Here is an 18490-nt window from a genome sequence, read left to right on the forward strand (position 1 = left end):
CGGTTCACAACCACGCCTGAAATCTCGATTATCACTTTATCATGCGAGAGTATAAAATGTTCGGTGACACCCGAACTTAGCCCTTCCTTACTTGTTTTATATAAAGATTGGTTACACTTGAGCTTAGCCCTTCCTTACTTGTTTTAACTGTGATTTAGATGAAAATTTTGAAATATTGCATAACTGACAAACAATTTCCATTTACTCTTATTTTCACGATCGATGCATTTATATATAGTATGTATATAAATCAACAAATTATAAAATACTTTTTTACTACTTTTTACCTACTGTTGACGTTTTGCAGAGCTGGTGCATATATGTATCTATTTGCATATACATATGTAAGCAATGAAAAGTTTACGCAAGTTATTTAATTAATGGTTTCCTCAGGAGTTTAGTCTAAGTCGAGAAGAAACCCGATATATATGAATGTGAAAGCACCTATCTACAGGTGTTGCTACTCAAATACATACACACACATGCTATATGTATTTACATGTGCTCGCCCACGCATAACACTCTCTTCAATCTTGATATTGGAGCGCATCCGCTTTGCCTAGTATGGGCGACTGAAGCGTGTACAAGCGTTAAAGTTATGCTGTTAACGCACTTTTATGGGAGGATCAGGATTCACAGTTGCTTAAATCACTTAATGTGAAACAGAACTATGTATGTTTATCCGGAAATACAGTTTGATGCCTGAACATATTTCCTTAGATAAGAACGCGTGTATTTACAGCTGCAAACAAGAAAATAGCAGTACCTATAAATCCGTATAAGGCATACATAGTAACTTATAAAATAAAAGTTTTTAATTTAAAATGATCTGATGAATCAGTACAACTTATGTAAATGTCAACATTTTAGTAAAATATGTTAGTCTTAAAAGAATGTTCTTTCAAATAATAATAAACATGCTCCATTAAATTTGAAGTTTCTGTGTTTCTTCCTTAAAAAGTGGGGAGCCTCGAAATGAATCACCCTTTATGTGCTTTTTTCTTTAATTAGCGCAAGTTTTTGCAAAAGAGTCTAGAGAGTCTTTCTCTCGTATATGGGCAAGTTTTAAGAACGGAATATTCTACGGTTAAATTCTTCAGAATTATTTTAGTGATCCGATCTGAACAATTTATTCAGCTATTGTAGCATCGACTTGGATAGTAATCATGGATGCAATTTCGTGAAAATATCCGGCAAATAAAAAAGTTTTTCGCTAAAGAACTTATTTTTGATCATTCAGTTTATATGGCAGGTATATGTTATAGTTATCCGATATCGGTGGGTCCGACAAATGAGTAGTAATTGGCATAGATGTTAATAATTTTGTATAGTGCCAATATAATTTCATTAATGAGCTAAAAGTGTTATCCGATATAGACTGAACTGAGAATCTTATATTGGGAATATATGTACATAGAAGCTAAAATCCCCTCATTCTATTTTGTCCCCGCTGCCTAGCCAGTCTGCTGCCATATTTGCCAAAAAGACAGTGGACACTCCTACTAGAGTTCTTATTCCAATCCTTTTGAGTTTTTATAGTCGGGATGTGCGGCTCATATGTCATTGAGCAAGTCGGAGATCGCCTCCATCGAGACTCTGATTTATTTATAACATGGTTATCTATTAAATATCTGCACGTAGCCTGAGCTATATGACTAGAATTATTTTTTTTTTTAGGTTGGTAGTACTGTCGGTCACATTTATTTATGTAAAATTTCATGTCAAATATCATCATGTCATTAATGTTTGAGATACGTGTCGTTTTGTGAGCTGCTAAAAGTGAGTTTTTCGTTTTTTGCGATGTCGAAATTTGTTGAGCAAAAAATTTGCATTAAATTTTGTTTACGGAATCAATTTTCTGCTGCGGATACGTTGAGGATGGTGCAGGAAGCCTTTGGTGATGAGGCTTTGTCCAAAAAAAAAAAATGTTTACAAGTGGTATAGGGAGTTCCTAACCGGCCGTGAACGTGTCGAAAACGAAGAGCGTCCAGGGCGACCATCAACCTTAACCGACGAAGCTCACGTTCAACAAATCAAAGATTTGGTGTTGAAAAACCGTCGATTAACAGTTTGAGACCTTGCTGATGAAGTTGGCATATCGAGAGGCTCAGCCACTACCATTTTCAAATCTCGACTTGTACCGAAAACATTGAATTTTTTGGAAAAAAGGCGTCGCTTTGAAACGATGCTTTCCGACTACCAGGGTTTCAAGAAACGCATTATAACTGGCGATGAGGCTTGGATCTATGCTTACAACCCCCAAACAACCGATCAATCGAGCGAATATCGTGCCAAAAGAGAGCACAGACCAAAAAAATCGCGCCAAGTCGCTCAAAAATCAATGTCAATTGATTTCCCAATAAATACAATGTCACCTTATTTTTTGGGCAAGTTTTTTTTTTTTAAATAAAACGAACATGGTTTGGTATATCAATGGATTTTTTTATTCCTGTGAAAGTACATTCGATGTCATTATGTATGGAACTCGATTTCTTTTGCATGGCCACCACGGGCAATTTTTGACGGTTTCAAGCATAAATCGGCCGATAATGCTGCAATGTCACATTTGATATTCGTACGAAGTTTATCAAGTGTCGCTGGCTTGTTGACATATACTATATTATTCGATGAAAATTCTTGAAATCGTTGATTGAAATCATCATTGTGCTCAGCCCAATTCATACGACGATTCTAGTGGTCAACCGGCTTCAGTTCTTACGTCAATTTCATCTTTTAAGGATGTATGCCAAGATCTTTTTGCTAGCGGCAGCAATATTCTCGACACTACGCTCACTTCTTTATCTCACTGGTACGGGAACCTTTTTACTATGCATGTGGATTCATATTTTTCCTAGACGTTCAATTGTTGATCTGGCAGAATGATTATGATGACCATAAATTGTACGTAGCGCTCTCAAAGTTGAGGCCACTGACTCCGAATTTCGGTACTAAATTTTAATAATTTTGACTCGTTGTTGGATCGTATATCTTTCCATGATGAAATGGCAAACCTTATTGAAGAGAAATGTCAAAATGCTCTTCTAAGAGCTCCACTGATGCAAATGATGCGAAGAACGAATATTTCAGCATGAGTTTAGAGCATAAAACGCACCACCATGAATAAGATTTTGTCGTGACAGATACCCAATATCGGAAGTCAGCATTCAAATTACTTGAAATAGCCATACCCAACAAATGCGAAGTAAATGTTTTGAATACACCTGCGGTAAAGCGCTTTCCTTTAAGGCTTTGCTTGATTTACAATTATATATTTGCGGTACTTATATACTATATTTGCATACATACATACATATGTGAAATGTACAGTACAAAATTTATATAAAAGCATAAGTAAGTTTCAAAATCAATAAGCACCACATGCAAATGCTCACATACATACATACCTACATATGTRTTCGCACTTGTAAATATGTTGATATTACATAGATACATATGTTTAAATTAAAATATTCAAACCTGATTTTGTGGAAGCAGGGGATGCAGCTTCACGTGTATTAATAAAGAGCAGATGCAGATGTTTCCGCTGATCGCATTCAAGCCCGCGGCATGAACCGCATCTGAAACCGATCGTACGAAAGAATGCAAAAGCCACCGTTTCTAAAAAAATTAGCAACATATTTTTATATGATTTCGGTTCATACAAAGATACAAGAGGATGCCTACTAGTTGTGGCTTGAACTTTGCTTTTCATTTTCGCATTCGCATTCGCAAATAGAGCAAACGGATTAAAAAGAGGCACAGATGCAGTACCCAAAAGGATTTTTATTGCTGCCATGCAAGCATATTTGTCTCTATACATACAAATGTATGTACGCGAGTGCATTGAAGTATATGGATTCGCAAGTATGCATGTAGAGGCACGTTTCAACACACTGGCACGAAAGAGTTTATGTACATGTAGTATATGTTACATCGATATGTATTTATGCACGTATATGGTACATATGTAGGTATTTAGCTGCATGCAGTTAACAGAACTCCATTGCCGCAATGGCTTCATATAACCGCCGGCATAGGCGCATTTTTAAAACTCTTTCCTCATTTGGCGTTTGTAGTACATATATAAGACAAATTGCAATTATAACCTCCAATTGGATAGTATCTGTGCAACTCATTTCCCTAAGCTATTTAAGATATTATACAATAATAAATATTCCCCAACTACAAAATAAATATAATATGGATGCAGAAAAACAACATATTGGAGTGGTTTGTGGGTCGGTGGAGTCATCGGTCCAATTTCTTAAAAAATTATGCCGGTGAGAACGTTCCATCAATGGCGACCGTTAGCGTACCGTGATAACCGACTATTTGATTTCTGAAAGAACACTTCGGTAAGCAGATAATTTTACGTTTCGGGCCCGACGATTGGCCACCAAGATCGTGTAATATCACACCATTCGACTTTTTCCTGTGGGAATATGTAAAGTCTAAAGCCTATGCTGACAATCCAGCTTCGATTCAGGCCTTGGACCCTCGGCGGGTAGTGCTTGGAATACTGTCAGAACTCAGATGATGTCACATTTCATGCCTCCACACCATATAGCAGGACTGGAATGATAAGGGACTTGTAGAGTTTGTTGGTCTTTGTTCGTCGAGAGAGGACTTTACTTTTCAATTGCCTACTCAGTTGAAAGTAGTATCTGTTGGCAAGAGTGATTCTGCGTTGGATGTCAAGAATGGTGCCTAAATAACCAGTCGCTAATTTCAGAAGCTATGGGGAGAAAAGGAAGTGGGAACATCTCAACATTTCTCGCGTTTGTCTGCCGAGTTGACAGTCCTTGGCCGGATAAAAATCCGGATCCGTTCCGGTTTTCGTAGACCCGACTGTCGTGGGAACGGACCCGGAGTTCTTCTTTGGTATAGCTACACAAAGGACTACATATAGCAGTCCACGTGCGATCTATCTAGATCAGCCATCTAACCTAAGCTAAGTTAAATAAGTATGGTTTTAAATCCTGCGCAATATTTCCATATTTTATGGGTATATATTAATAAGGTGACTCCATAAATACGTACAGAGCAAATACAAATATTTATCAACAAAAATCGGCTTATTTTTTTTTAAATATTCTCAATTATGATCTATTGCTTTTTCTAGTGTTTTTTTTTACATGTTTGTTTTTTTTCAAAAAAAAAAAAAACAAAAGCAGACAACCGTTTGCTTGGAAGTGCTTCGTTCGCGAACAACTTATGTTGGATTCGGCTCATATTGTAACGCCCATACTGTCGACTGCTGCTTAATTTCAGGCTCGTTAAGTGTGTAAGATCCCACGTGAAACAATTTTTGCTACAATCAGATGTTTACTTTAATCACATAACGATCTTACAATATCAGCTAGCGCACAGAATCTATGTTTCTGGAATAAGATACCTACTACGGCCTACGGCCTCGATGGGATTCAGCATGCCATAGATAAAAAATGGTTATTGATGAAGCATCGCCAAAAGTGGAGTTAAGTTCACCGATTTATTGTTGCTGAGATAATTCACGTCGAAAGTTGTAAAAAGTAATCGCGCAAAAATGGGTCGCCATTTATTTCATTTTGGAACCGAAATGAATACCTTAAGTTACTGTAAATAACACAAATATCGCGTGAAATAGTTGTGAGTTTCCAGATTGTTACAATGGGATTCCCAAATTCCGAAATATGAAGAACAGCCTACGAAAGCTACATACCAAATTTTTGTGAGCAAAATTTCAGGGCGATATCTTAAAAATTGAAGGAATAGTTCAAGTATATGTAGACAGATGGACCTGAATAAATTGACTCAACATATCACTTACCATTTGCATATGTACATATATAACAGGTAGCGCAAAAATTAACTTCCGATGTTTTTTGGAAAATGAAAAACTTTTTTAGAAAACTAAAAACTTTGATTCCGCTTGTAGATTATTTTTATTTGGTCTTTTAAATTTTTTTTACATCAAGTCGAGATTATGATATCATGTAAATGGCCGCCGCCACAGTTGATTGCCACCTTAGCCCCTTTTATGGCATTTTCCGTCACTTTGCCCAGAACTTCCGGCGATAGGTCCTCACATTCTTGACGGATATTGTCTTTAAGAGATGTCTGAGGCTTGTTGGCATAAACCCTCCACTTCAAAAAGCCCCACAAAAAGAAGTCTGGGGTCTGAATTTCGCACGTGTTTACTACACAAATGTCAAAACAGAACTGACATTAGAGGTCAATTGCAAAATTTATAGCATCTTCCGGTCATCTTCTGACTTTTGCGCCATTTAATTTTCAGATTGATGATAATGGATCTCAATTCTGGACTTTGACTAGGAGAACTCAGCTACCTGCGAATATTTTACAGTAACAATAATGTGACCTATGTATATACGTAACCTATACGAGTATGCTTCGGATCCAACTGTATCGAAGTCACTAAGTTTCCTTTGAGAACTTCAAATATTTAACTGTAATCTCTATCAAATATTGAGTAGTCGGAAAAGTAATTTCGCATTTCTAATCAAACTTCAACTTATTATTTTTCATATTTATACTAATAAATAAATATGTACCATTTTGGTCGATCACTTTTTGACTTTTTCCGGCAGAAACATTATTCTATCAGTGTAAAACTTTCATCAGCGTAAATCGAAATTTCGAAATTTCCAGAACGGAAGCGAGCGAACCATTGTAGTGCTACGGCATCGTCTCCGTAAACTTCACAAAATTTCATTGGTGGCTTGCGTGGCATTCTTCCCTTTTTGTATACAAAAGTTTCAAAATGTAGATATATGACTGCAACGACATCTATTGACAAAATACGAAAAGACTTTTTCGACTACCTAATATTTGAGCACTGCAGCGAACAGCAGCCCATCCGGAAGCCCTCATCCTAATTGTTGTGTGTTTTCGCTAATTCTAGAAGAAAGAGGATGATGTATTGTAATCATAGTTGATTACCTGAATCTCCTGATGCACACTGAACAGTAAATAGACTATTTGCATTGCGATTAGTACAAGAAAACTTCGCGAAGGCTTATTAGCATTTCCCAAAATTGTAAGCTCAAAAGTTTAAGCTTTAATTTTTGTTTTCAACTTTGCAGTGAAATTCGAATTCTCTTACATACCTCAAAAATAAATAACTTTGTATATAAATTTCCAAGGCAGGTAAGGGCTAAAATGCTCAAAATAAAAGTTTGAACTGAAGCAAATGTATTTACATAATATAACTACATAGTTGACATATTTTGGTTACAAGTGGAATTATAATGCTGTAGGGGTATGGGTATATCTTGGTAAAAAAATATACTACTAGAAAATTGTTTTTGTAATTTATAAAACTTATACGTCGGTCGCTGTAAAGGGGAGAAAAAATCTGCTAAGAGCTACCTTAGTTTAAAAAAAAATGTGAGAAGGGTGGTTGCATTGCTCGTAAATGTCTGAAAAAAAATTAAGTTAAGAGATCAATTAATTGTGGTGTTTAACAAAAAAAAGTCCGGTATCATCTAATTGTCTAACTGCTTCACTCTGCAGTCCTACTGTTCCTACCCGACCAACAGAGGCGAGGCCAAGTAAATATAACTTGAATGTATTCGGATCATTACTTACAGCTTTAGTCAACCATTCTCCCAACGTAATGCTTGACGGTTGTAACGCGGAATATCGAATTAAAGTTCCACAATGACGATGCTTCCTCTTCTTAAAAATAAAACCCAGTAGATCTGACATATAATCTACACATGAACATGCAAATATACATTGATAACAATTACTATACGGAGAACATGTACTTAAATTACTTTCGGTTCATACCATACATAAATATGTATGTGTGTATGTTCTTCAAATTTTCGAAATTGCCAGAAGTAGCATTTTTATTGGCGTAAACTGTCAGGATTCTTGCGATTGTTCGTACCTATACCTGTTTAATACGATTTTAAGTATATTGTTGTCTTACCCGGCAGCTAAACTCGTGATATACCGCGGGCCTTCATAGCTCCCACTAAAGTATCGACTTCGTGTACGAGCGTTCATATTCAATGAGATTTTCGCAGATAAGATTACAGGCCGCGCTCATTGGTGTATTGATATCGTGATTATTAAAAGAGAAATACATATTTGGTATTCCCAAGCTAACTTCAAATTAGTGTGATTTCTCAAATTATTTTCTCCGTAATAAGTGCGCTTCCACTCTYATAAGGTTTATTTTGAAACGCATGCATGCATATGTACATATAACGAGATTAAAGGTAAAACTAGTTTGCATACATATTTATATGTATGTATGTATGTACAGATTTAGCGTTTGGTATATGGAATCACGCTTAAGCATATCCGAGTACTCGCTGTGATTGCCAATCAAAACGCTTTTTCAATATTGTTGTTTTATATTAACTGTGTCTGCACTTTGAAGATGTTATGAATTCTCTTATTGCAGAAATATACTTGCACACTAGTGAAAAAAATAATTGAGTATTAGCTCGCGTCTGATATACAGTAGCAGACAAGATCGTATGGCATCATAAGCGAATCTTGCTTCTGCAAGAATGTGATGAAGAGGTTCAAATCAGTTTGGAACTTTTTCTACTTATAAATTTAGCTTTAGATTTGCGTTTTACATTCCTAAAGTGTTATTAAAGAAATTAAAATAATAAAATAAAAGAGTAACCCAACTAAATTATGCTTCCTTGGCATAATCACAATAATGTGAGCTAGCAAATATTTTTACAACGTTCTTCAATCGAATCATTTCTACAGCGAATGGTAACAGGAGACGAAAGTGGATCAAATATGACAATAATGTGCGAAAAACATCATGGTTCAAGCGTGGTGAAGCTCAACAAATGGTCGCAAAGCCATGATTGACGTCTGATGACTAGCCAAAAACTGGCGGAGCTTGGCTTGGAAGTTTTGATGCATTCACCATAAAGCCCTGACCTTTCACGATCGGACTACCATTTATTTAGGTCAATGCAGAAATCCCTTAATTGAGTAAAGTTAGCTTCAAGAGAAGCCTGTGAGAATTACTTGTCGCAATTTTTCGCCGAGAAAACAGAAAAGTTGTACTAAGATGAAATAATGACAAAAAGTGATCGACTAACGATCGATGTACAATTTTGACATATTTGGTTTATTAAAGTTCATTATAAATATAAAAAAATAAGTTGAAGCTTGATTAGAAATACTAAAAGACTCCTTCGACTACCCAATATAACAGGAGGATTTTGTCTTCCTACGTGAGCCTTAAAGTCGCAGAACGGTTCAAAAATTATAGGTCAAGAAAAGGAGATCTCGAGTTATCTTAATATAAAATTGGTGATCTTGAATTTATTGGTGTAGTTACAAAATATATAAAAATGTACATCTAACGGGTGTTCCAAGTAGAGACACTTCTTTCAAAGGTTTTTTTTTTTTGAAAGATCAGGCGTGAGACGTGTCAAGTTGTCATATTATTTTTTTTAGTTCAGTACTGTTTGGCATTTCGTCGAGGAAAGACTTATGCCGGAACAATATTTTCGAATTGCTCAACTTTATTACGAAAAATCACGCTCTGTAAAGAATGTGCTTTGCTCATTGGTCAACATAATCGACCGTACTATTGGCAAACCTATCACTCACCTTGAGACCCATCGTTCATTTTGGGAGAATATTCGACCGAAAAGACTACGTCCAACACACAGTGAAGAAAATATATTACACATATCAGCCGTAGTTGAGAGTGTACACGTAGATCATCATTTATAATCAAGCTTTTTAATTTTCACTACTCTTTTAAGCTAATAAAAGATGAAATTTACTCCATTCAATAAACCATACAATAGCTCCATTACGAATTCTACCTTTGGCATATACTAAAGAGTAAAGTAACGAAAAATACAATTTTTCAATTTTCGAAAATGTGTGGTACATTGATGTACATATTAGAACAACCTAGAATTAGTGGATTCTATGCCTTTAGAAGCCTGATCAAGCTGATCAATAGTGGGTCTTCTTTCTATGTTAGATACGATGTCGTCCACCGGGATAAAAGTTCTTTACAATAAAGGAAAAAATCGAAGAAAATATATGTATTTGCGATTATCTTTAAATTATTATTTCTTATTATTATTTTTACATGGTAAAGTTCATAGATATATTCGCTTGCCTTACATATGTATTATTACATAATGTTTTACGGCAAAGGAAAGATTTGTATATATAGCCGCATAGTATATATGTAGATGCACACATTCTTTTTTCGCCAAGAATCTACTCGATGATATCGGATCGCTATAGAGTATACATAGCTGCCATACGGACTGTACCAAAGTATGGAAACCCTTTCAATTTGTTAAATAATCTTTACGAAATGCGGCTATATTATTGTTCAACGCGTTGATTTATCTAGATTTTAAGTTTACAAAATGTGTTAATTTACTCATCCCCAACAAAACAAGTCTTTGGCTGAACGTGGATGCAAGCGTAAGTCATCTACGCCAAAGGTATTTTCTCAAAATGAACTCAGTAGCTTAAAACGTGACGTAATGTCCACCGTAGAGGGACATTAAATACTATAGTTTTAATTATGTACATTCGTTGAAAACTTGATGGTCCTCTAAGCTTGAAAATGTTTTTTGTTATTAGTCAAAAATTTGCAGGTAACGCTAAAGCATTAAATTATGAAGAAATTGTGAAAAATATGCTGACAATCTTTCAGACTCGAGAATCAAATATGAGTTCCAAGTTAGGCTGCTATCCGCAAACATCTGTATACATTTTCCGATCATCTACGATCCAGAATATATAATTGGCGTCGATGGGATCGCCACATGATATCAGATTAGTGCTGGACCTAAAAAGGATTGTCGACAAGAAAATTTAAAAAAATGGGGTTTTAATGAAATATTACATATGTTTTCAAAACAAAATTGATATAAATATCTATACAAATGTGTATGTTATTTTGTTTCGTGACTTTTTATTTTTGTAATGAAAATATGAATTTAAAAATATGTATGTGCGAAAGCAAATCGTACAAAATCATTGATAGCTTCATGAATTGTGAACACAAATATACATATGTATTTATTCAAAATCGATCTTATATCTAGGACAGCAAGACCACTGTATACCAGTGATATTGTATCTAAATACGAGAGATTAAATATATTAAATTAAGAATACGAATTGGCTGTTTGCGTATTGTCCACGCACAAGGTAAAAAAACAAGAACTATGCGCTGTTGATTCGCTGTCGAAAATCAGAAAATGAAGCTTGCGAATGATGTTTAGATGTAATCATCGCTCAAAACAAGTGAAACAAAACGAAAATAACGCCCAGGTTGCCTGCTTATTGCCACAACCCCGCCAGTAGCGCAAGCCAATGCCACCACCTCCCTTAAGGGCAAAATCGTTGTAATACTATGCCTGTAGTGCACACGACTACAGCCACGAGCACATAAAACATTTGTGTACATAGCGGCTGGTAAGAAAAATGTGTATGTATGGTATGTGTGTGCATCAGTTCTGTGTACCTATGTTTATATACCTCATGTTCGGGTCGGTTTGTATTGATCGGTAGCCGGCGTGAAATCACTCGTAGCCGTGGCCGTGAGTGGTTTAGTGACTCTCCCCTGTATGTGTGCGGCTCCGTAGGCCTTCAATGTTTTAAATGCTCCAAGCACGCTCCGAAGCTAACACAAACGTCCAGCCTTCTTGAACAGAAAACAGTAAGTTGGGCGTGGCTTGAAATCAACCTCGAATGGTTGGAGAGTAACTCGAACTTTTGTTTGTACCAATATGGATTGTGCCACAAACACTTAGTTAAAGATGGAAATTAAGAGACTGTCTAGCCGTTTCTCTTTCGGGTTTCTTGTCATTTAATTTTCTCTTGATAACTAGCGGTAAAATGAACAATGTTGTCAGAGAATTTTACTTTTAAACCAAATTAAATATCGTTTTCAATGCAGGAGTTTACTGAGAATTTCGGACATTGCCTTAAATTAGTAAATAGTTTAGTTAAGCCAACGGTGGTATAATTGTTGTAAGCGATCTGCAGAAAATATGTACAGGTGGACTTCCCTGACTCAAATTACCATAATCCACAAAAAAAAAAAAACTTCGCGTTAAGAAGAATTAGAGATAAAGAAGGAAATTTGTTTGAAATTTTACTTCTATTTCTATTGGATAACTTCGAATTATAGAAGTTGAAAATATTAAGCTGAAATTATATAAGTTCAACTTTTTGTAAGTTTCCATTACTTTGTATGAAATGTAATTCAATTCAATCAGTTCAATATAATATTTTCGTGCGGTTAAATCTTATTTCATTTGAAAACAGTCAAAAAGAAAGTGTGGGAAAAGTTAAATAGTAGGATAGGAGAATAAACTAAAAGTTTCGAACCATCCCACCCAGAAACTTTCCGTAAAGGTCATACCTGCGTATGTATAAATTTCGAAATTATTGGGTTTGTAGTATAAAAAAATTATATTTAAAACCGAGGAATATGTATGTTCAAAACACGCACCGAAGGAAGCGAAGCAAATGAGCCTGGTTATGAACGAGAACAAGACGAAATATCTTCTGTCATCAAACGAACAGTCATCGCATTCGGACTTAGCTCGCATGTCACTGTTGATAGTCATAACTTTAGTCGTAGATAATTTCGTCTATCTTGGAACCAGTATTAACACCAAAAACAATGTCAGCCTTGAAATCCAACGCAGGATAACTCTTATCAACACGACAATGGAAAAGAAAAGCTCTCGATGAACAAGTTCCTAATCACTCCCGTCATGTTATATGGTGCGAGGGCATGGAAAAATTCAGTACCAGCTGAGGGAAGCAGTGGAAGAGGAAATTGCTGGGCAAATTGTGAAACGGCTTGGGCGCTGTTGTTAACTCGACTATAATCGGGTCTACGCCAGTAAAGAAGAAAAAGAAGTCTCTGCAAAGTGATTTTCGATGAATGAAGCACTACGAAGTGGATGACTAAATTCGAAAAACGCATCACAATTCGTTTTCTTAAATAATATATTAAAAAGATGTTATTTAAATTAAGTACTAGTGTGGAACCATTTATAAACATGAAGATGAAAGCGGAATTTATTGTAATTGTAATTGAAAAAGCATACATTTTTCAGAAGAAGCGTCTGACCAAGAAGAAAGAATTAGTAATTGAAAATCATAGAACCCGATTTACTGGTTATCACAGTAGTTAGACGACACCTAACTCCTTAAACTACATACACACATGGTCAAAATAATAAGTACATACGCCAGTGTAACGTTCAGTCTCTCTTTTATTCCTGCTTAAAGAGAAGTAATGTCATATTTCATTTCATATATGGTTTAAATAACAAAAATAAAGATATTTGCAATAATAGTTGAAATAGGTACTTAAATTTCTAGCAAATAATAAAATGACTAAAAAATGGCTAGACAAAATAGTAAGTACATCAGGTATCTGATACTTATTTTGGAACGGTTGCTTGGCAATCCGTTACTTTAGCTCCCCAATAGCTTTCAATTGGATTCCAGTCGGGAGATTGATATTTCCATTTAAGAGAACACACACTATTGTCCTGAAACCAATATTTTATCAACCTCGAAGTATAGCTTAGGATCATTATCCTGCAGAAATTTTCATATTAGTGGCATACCTTATTAATGATGACTGAAATACGATGTATAGGTTCTACACCATACCACGAAAACCAGCCCCAGACCATTATGTTGTTGCCACCGTGTTAAACGGTCTTTTTTGTAGACTGTGAATGCAATTATTTACCTTTCGGATGACGAACATTCCATTTGTCATCATTTCCAAAGAAATTAGTTTTTGTTTCGACCTCCACAAGATACTACGCTCATTTTTTCTCATCACTTGAGCAGGACCAATTTGCATGATTTTTCGCGAAATGTCTTTTTTTATCTTAAATTTTTTGTTTTGCAATTATGGTATTCTTTAGGCTGTGCTGATAGTTAAATTAGCTCGATGTAGCCTTCTTCGGGCCATTCGGAAATATTGGTTGATATTATCCTTGAAGATTTAAATGAGTCCTTTTTACCATGAGTGACGTGACCATTGTCCGTTGTTGTTCATGTCTTTTTTGGTCGACTGCGATTTTCAGCATTCGTTTTACTCCTTAGGGCATTCTGCACGAAATACAATGAACGACCTAATATTTTAGCGATATTTTTAAGACTTTGGCGCTCTATTTTAAGGTTTAAGACGAATGCAATGCTATTTTCTACCCATCCATAATTTTTTTTTAGTTTTTAATGTGTTTTAAATATGGAACTATACAACCGAAAGAGCAAACCAATCAAATAAATCGTCCTATTAGCTGAAAAAGCTTATTAAACGCAAAACACTGGGAAAGAATATGCTCTAGCTTTATTTGTTACATCGCAATTAAAAGAATTATGACAGAAGACCAGGTTGAGTTAGATGGCAAATAGGCACTAAGTTGATTATTAAAAACCCTTACTAGGATTAATTAATTATTTAAACTTTAAAATAGTGAAAAAGAAAAGAAACAAAAAGCCCTGGATTGCATATTAAAAAGGAAGCGGTTAAAAACGCTGATGCCATTGTCGATTCCTTTGGACTATACTGGCCGACACCGATTAATCGATCGAAAAGTAATTAGATCGTATTAATGCCAGGTTTGCAAAAGTTTCTGAGCATTTATATATAGAGATTTTTTTTGTTATACACATACAGTCATGGACATATAAATAGCACAGATCCGAGTTACTAATTACTTCTAATTTCTTTAATCGTCAAATAGTTGAACAATTTAAATGTGGTATGTATCTACTTGTTACCGTTATAAGCCTATTAAACTTTGTTAGCGACAGTTTTATTGCGTCTTATTTCGAATTTTGTGTGAGATTTTCCCGTGCTTTTAATTTGATTTTGCGAAGATATTAAGAAAATCAAGACCACATAAAACCTATATTGGTGTTGACAAAACCATTGTACGGAAGAGCAAATCAGATCTGAAGTCAGCCAAGGAATTATGATCGATGGGAAAACATTTATACCGTGTCAAGCCCTTAACCTTAGGTATATCAAAAAAAAAAAAAACAAAAAAACATTAAGCATGGTGGTGGAAGTATCATTATCATTTGTATTTGAATCCATGCCCATAAGCTGGACATTTATGCAAGATAATGATCCGAGTCACACCTCAAGGGAGTAAAGTATTGGGTAGACAATGAAAAAATTGGAATATTGGATTGACATGCGCAGAGCCCGGATCTCAATCCAATAGAAAATTTATGGACCGAAATAGCAAGCAAGAACTTCAAAAATGTAATTGAGGAGGCTTGGTATTCAATCCAAAGAAACGATGGCTGGAGGTAGCATGCACCGACGATGTGAAAAAGTGGTTTAAAATGGTGGAAGTGAACAATATTATGTTATTATAAAATAATTAAAAAAATTTTTTGAGCATTTTTGAAATTCTTATCTGATTGCTGCTTTTAGGATATTGATGTTTTCGGCTTTTTTTAACGATAACAAAATATTTATTGTTTTAGTGTTTCAGTAATATGAAGTTAATAGTTTTTAAAATAACGCGCTTGCCTCTAAGTGATAAACTGAGTGATTAAATAAATGTTTTTTATTTGATGAACATAACTAGCTGCATCGATTTAGCCAAGTCCCTCAGGTTTGGGGATAACGCCACCTCTTTGATTTCCATTTTTCCGGATGTTGTGGTCCGTTTTATGAACGTTCTGAAAATGTCCAAGTAAAAGGTTTTAACATGCTAGCATGGTATAAGAGTATCTACTGTTCTGAAATTTTCAATTCTTTAGATATTTAACATTTAATTAGAAAGCAAAAGAATGTCGTAAAAGCTTTTAAGCGTTTGCATTACTTTTTCTTATTATTTTTTTAAAAGTTTAAGTTCATATGTATATTCGCACAACGCTTTTATTACATAAAGTTTTACAGCAAAGAAAGGATATATGCATATTTGTATGTATGCATATCTCACTTATTCGAGCTTTCAGGTTTCTCTTTTTTATACACTTATATAAAGCGATGCACTCTTTTATCAGCTAAGAGAGAGAGAGAGTGTTCCTCAGCGTCTTATGGTGAAGCATTCGCACCTGGCGAAATATCATACACATACATAAGTAAAAAACACTATGTGCAATAGCATCAGCCAGGGAAATATAAAGAGATGGTTTCGACAAATGAGATTTTGCCGCAGGCAGAAGCATGCAGCCGAAAGAGCGAATGCGCTTTCGGGCTATAGTTGTACACTTTGTTGAAACGGCCGAAAGCGAGACAACTGTTCTCGTGCCTTATCTGACTCATTGTAGTATGTCAGTTTGAAGCTGCTACGAACTGTTCACCCCAGTGGCATTGTTGAAGTTGCACATAGCAGGAGATCTACTGGCCAGTAAAACAATATGGAAACAACAACCGAGGCAGTGCAGCCGAAAGCGACGCAACAGCATCTGTGTTCTCTGCTCGACAGCTACCATGGCATCAGCGGCAGTCGCGACAGAAGTAGTAGTTGTTTACCTATATACCCTAAAGGTCTTTACGTCCAACCAGAAAATTTAGTTTCAGTCGAAAACTACCGTCTCTGACTGCACAAGGGTAAATGTTGTTTTCGGGTTGCTGCTGATATTCAACGCCAACCCATTGTAGTGCGTCGCGCTTTGTTTTTGTTTTTTCTTTTGCTTTTCGCCAAAAGGACGCCAAAAAAATCATTATCAAGTAAAACACATCAATGTGACAAAATCGAAATACGCAACTGAGAGTCAATACATAAATCCTTTGTGTATGTTCATATGTATGTATATATACATTTTTGCAAAAATAAGAACCGAACAAAGTCGTCAATCTAGACTGGTAAAGCTTTAAAGTTTCAACTAGCGCCAATCGTATATGGATATTATCTTGTGTTATTATATTTAAATATGTACATGTGTATGTACATATGTACATACAAACAGTTTGGTGAAAGCCGTCGTTAATGCGTTAATAGTGTGAAGTGCAAAACCAGATATTCAGTTGCAATTTGTAAAAAATCAAATTCAAATTCCTACTTCTTTGGTAGCCGAGTGATCCTGAAAAGGAATGTGCAATCAGCGTTTAATTGCCAATATGAATTATCATATAGTTGCCTTTTTTAGTGCCATTAGTGTATCATAAAAGTTAATAGCGGATATTCTTCGTACCTGTAATTATTATTTACACTCTTAAAATTGTAAAAGTTCATCAAATTAGTTCTTGAAGTTACCATACCATATTCACAAATGCATATCCTACATCGAACCAGTGATCACCAGTTTGAGGACCAAAAATTCATGATGGTGAGTGGATGCGTAATTAATTACTGCTTATTATGTTTTGCCGTTTACTAAGAGTTCATCTTAATATATGGTACATAGGTATGTACGTACATATGTAAGTATAGGTATTGGGCCGAGGCTCCATAATCCCCAATCTCAAGAAGGAGCTGATAATTTGCCCCGATTGGTTCGGCCAGGGCTTGTTTTTTTTTTTTTTGTTTTTTTTTTTTTAAGCGCGGTAAAAGCCCGCAAATGCAAAAATCAGTGCCTTAGGGATTTTCAGGCATATCTAAATTAAGTTCATTGCGAATTTGGATATTCGAATGTTACTATACACATCTTTGCACCAAATGCCATAAATTCGATTATATCAGTGGCGGATTCAAAGGGGGAAATGGGAGAAATTTCCAAGAGTTAATGGCTTATTAGTAATTTTACTACTTTGAAAAAATATATAGTAACAGAAATATACTTCAGAAGCAATCTATTTTTGAATATGATAAATAATGCTGAGATATCACCAAAGTGTAGCGACGTATGCAGAATAAATTGTTAATAAATCCAATCAGGGCCATTACTGAAAGTGCTAAATTTGAAGCAAGGCGGTTTGATAGAGAACTTGTAATACATAGATGCTGCACTCAGCTTCATCTTTGAAATGTTCGGTTGATACATTCTGATCCTCCAAGTATTCCAACATAGAAAATTAGTAACTGGAAAAAAGGTAACAGCGTTTAAATTTATAATTCGGATTTTTTGCCTATGTGATATTCTATCGGTAACTTATTAACTCAGCGTGTTCTTTCAGCTTTTTGAACGGTCCAAAAGTTGTTTCTAACGTTGAAAACAAAAAGCTAACGAACATTTTTGATCAATTTATTCAGACACGAAAAAATGGCGACAGAACCGCAAGTGGGCGAAGAAAAACCAAGAATCTGGGGCCGGCAAAGAAAACGCGAAAATTTTTGCGTGAGAGCTTGTAAAGTACAAGGTGCGTTCCAAAGTATACAGGACTTTAAAAAAAACAGAACAAATGGTTTTTTCGGCAAAATCAATTTATTTTATTCAAAATAGACTCCTTTTGCTACAATACAGCTTTTGGTGCGGTCCAAAAGCATGTCGAATGAGTGTTTTAGTTCGTTGGTCGGTATAGCCACCAGTATGCCGGTGCAAGCCTTTTGAATGGCCTCTACGTCTGCTTAACGCT

At 35.4% G+C, this 18490-nt stretch overlaps 1 protein-coding gene across 4 annotated transcripts in view; it reads left to right on the forward strand.

Moving 5' to 3' along the window:
- The window catches only part of LOC108969294 (transcription factor AP-2-epsilon), a 99338-nt gene that overhangs the window by 22487 nt on the left and 58361 nt on the right, over window positions 1-18490 (forward strand). For 2 of the 4 annotated variants that reach the window (XM_018933918.1, XM_018933921.1), the window contains exon 1: window positions 17248-17304. The exons of the other annotated variants lie outside the window; for them this stretch is intronic. In XM_018933918.1, the coding sequence (XP_018789463.1) occupies window positions 17248-17304 (57 nt within the window). Of the gene's footprint in view, window positions 1-17247; window positions 17305-18490 lie in introns of those variants that run through there. 4 annotated transcript variants of the gene reach the window in all.

The sequence above is a fragment of the Bactrocera latifrons genome, unplaced genomic scaffold (genome assembly GCF_001853355.1).
Source record: "Bactrocera latifrons isolate USDA-ARS-PBARC rearing strain unplaced genomic scaffold, ASM185335v1 scaffold_248, whole genome shotgun sequence".
NCBI classification, from domain to species: Eukaryota; Metazoa; Arthropoda; class Insecta; order Diptera; family Tephritidae; genus Bactrocera; species Bactrocera latifrons.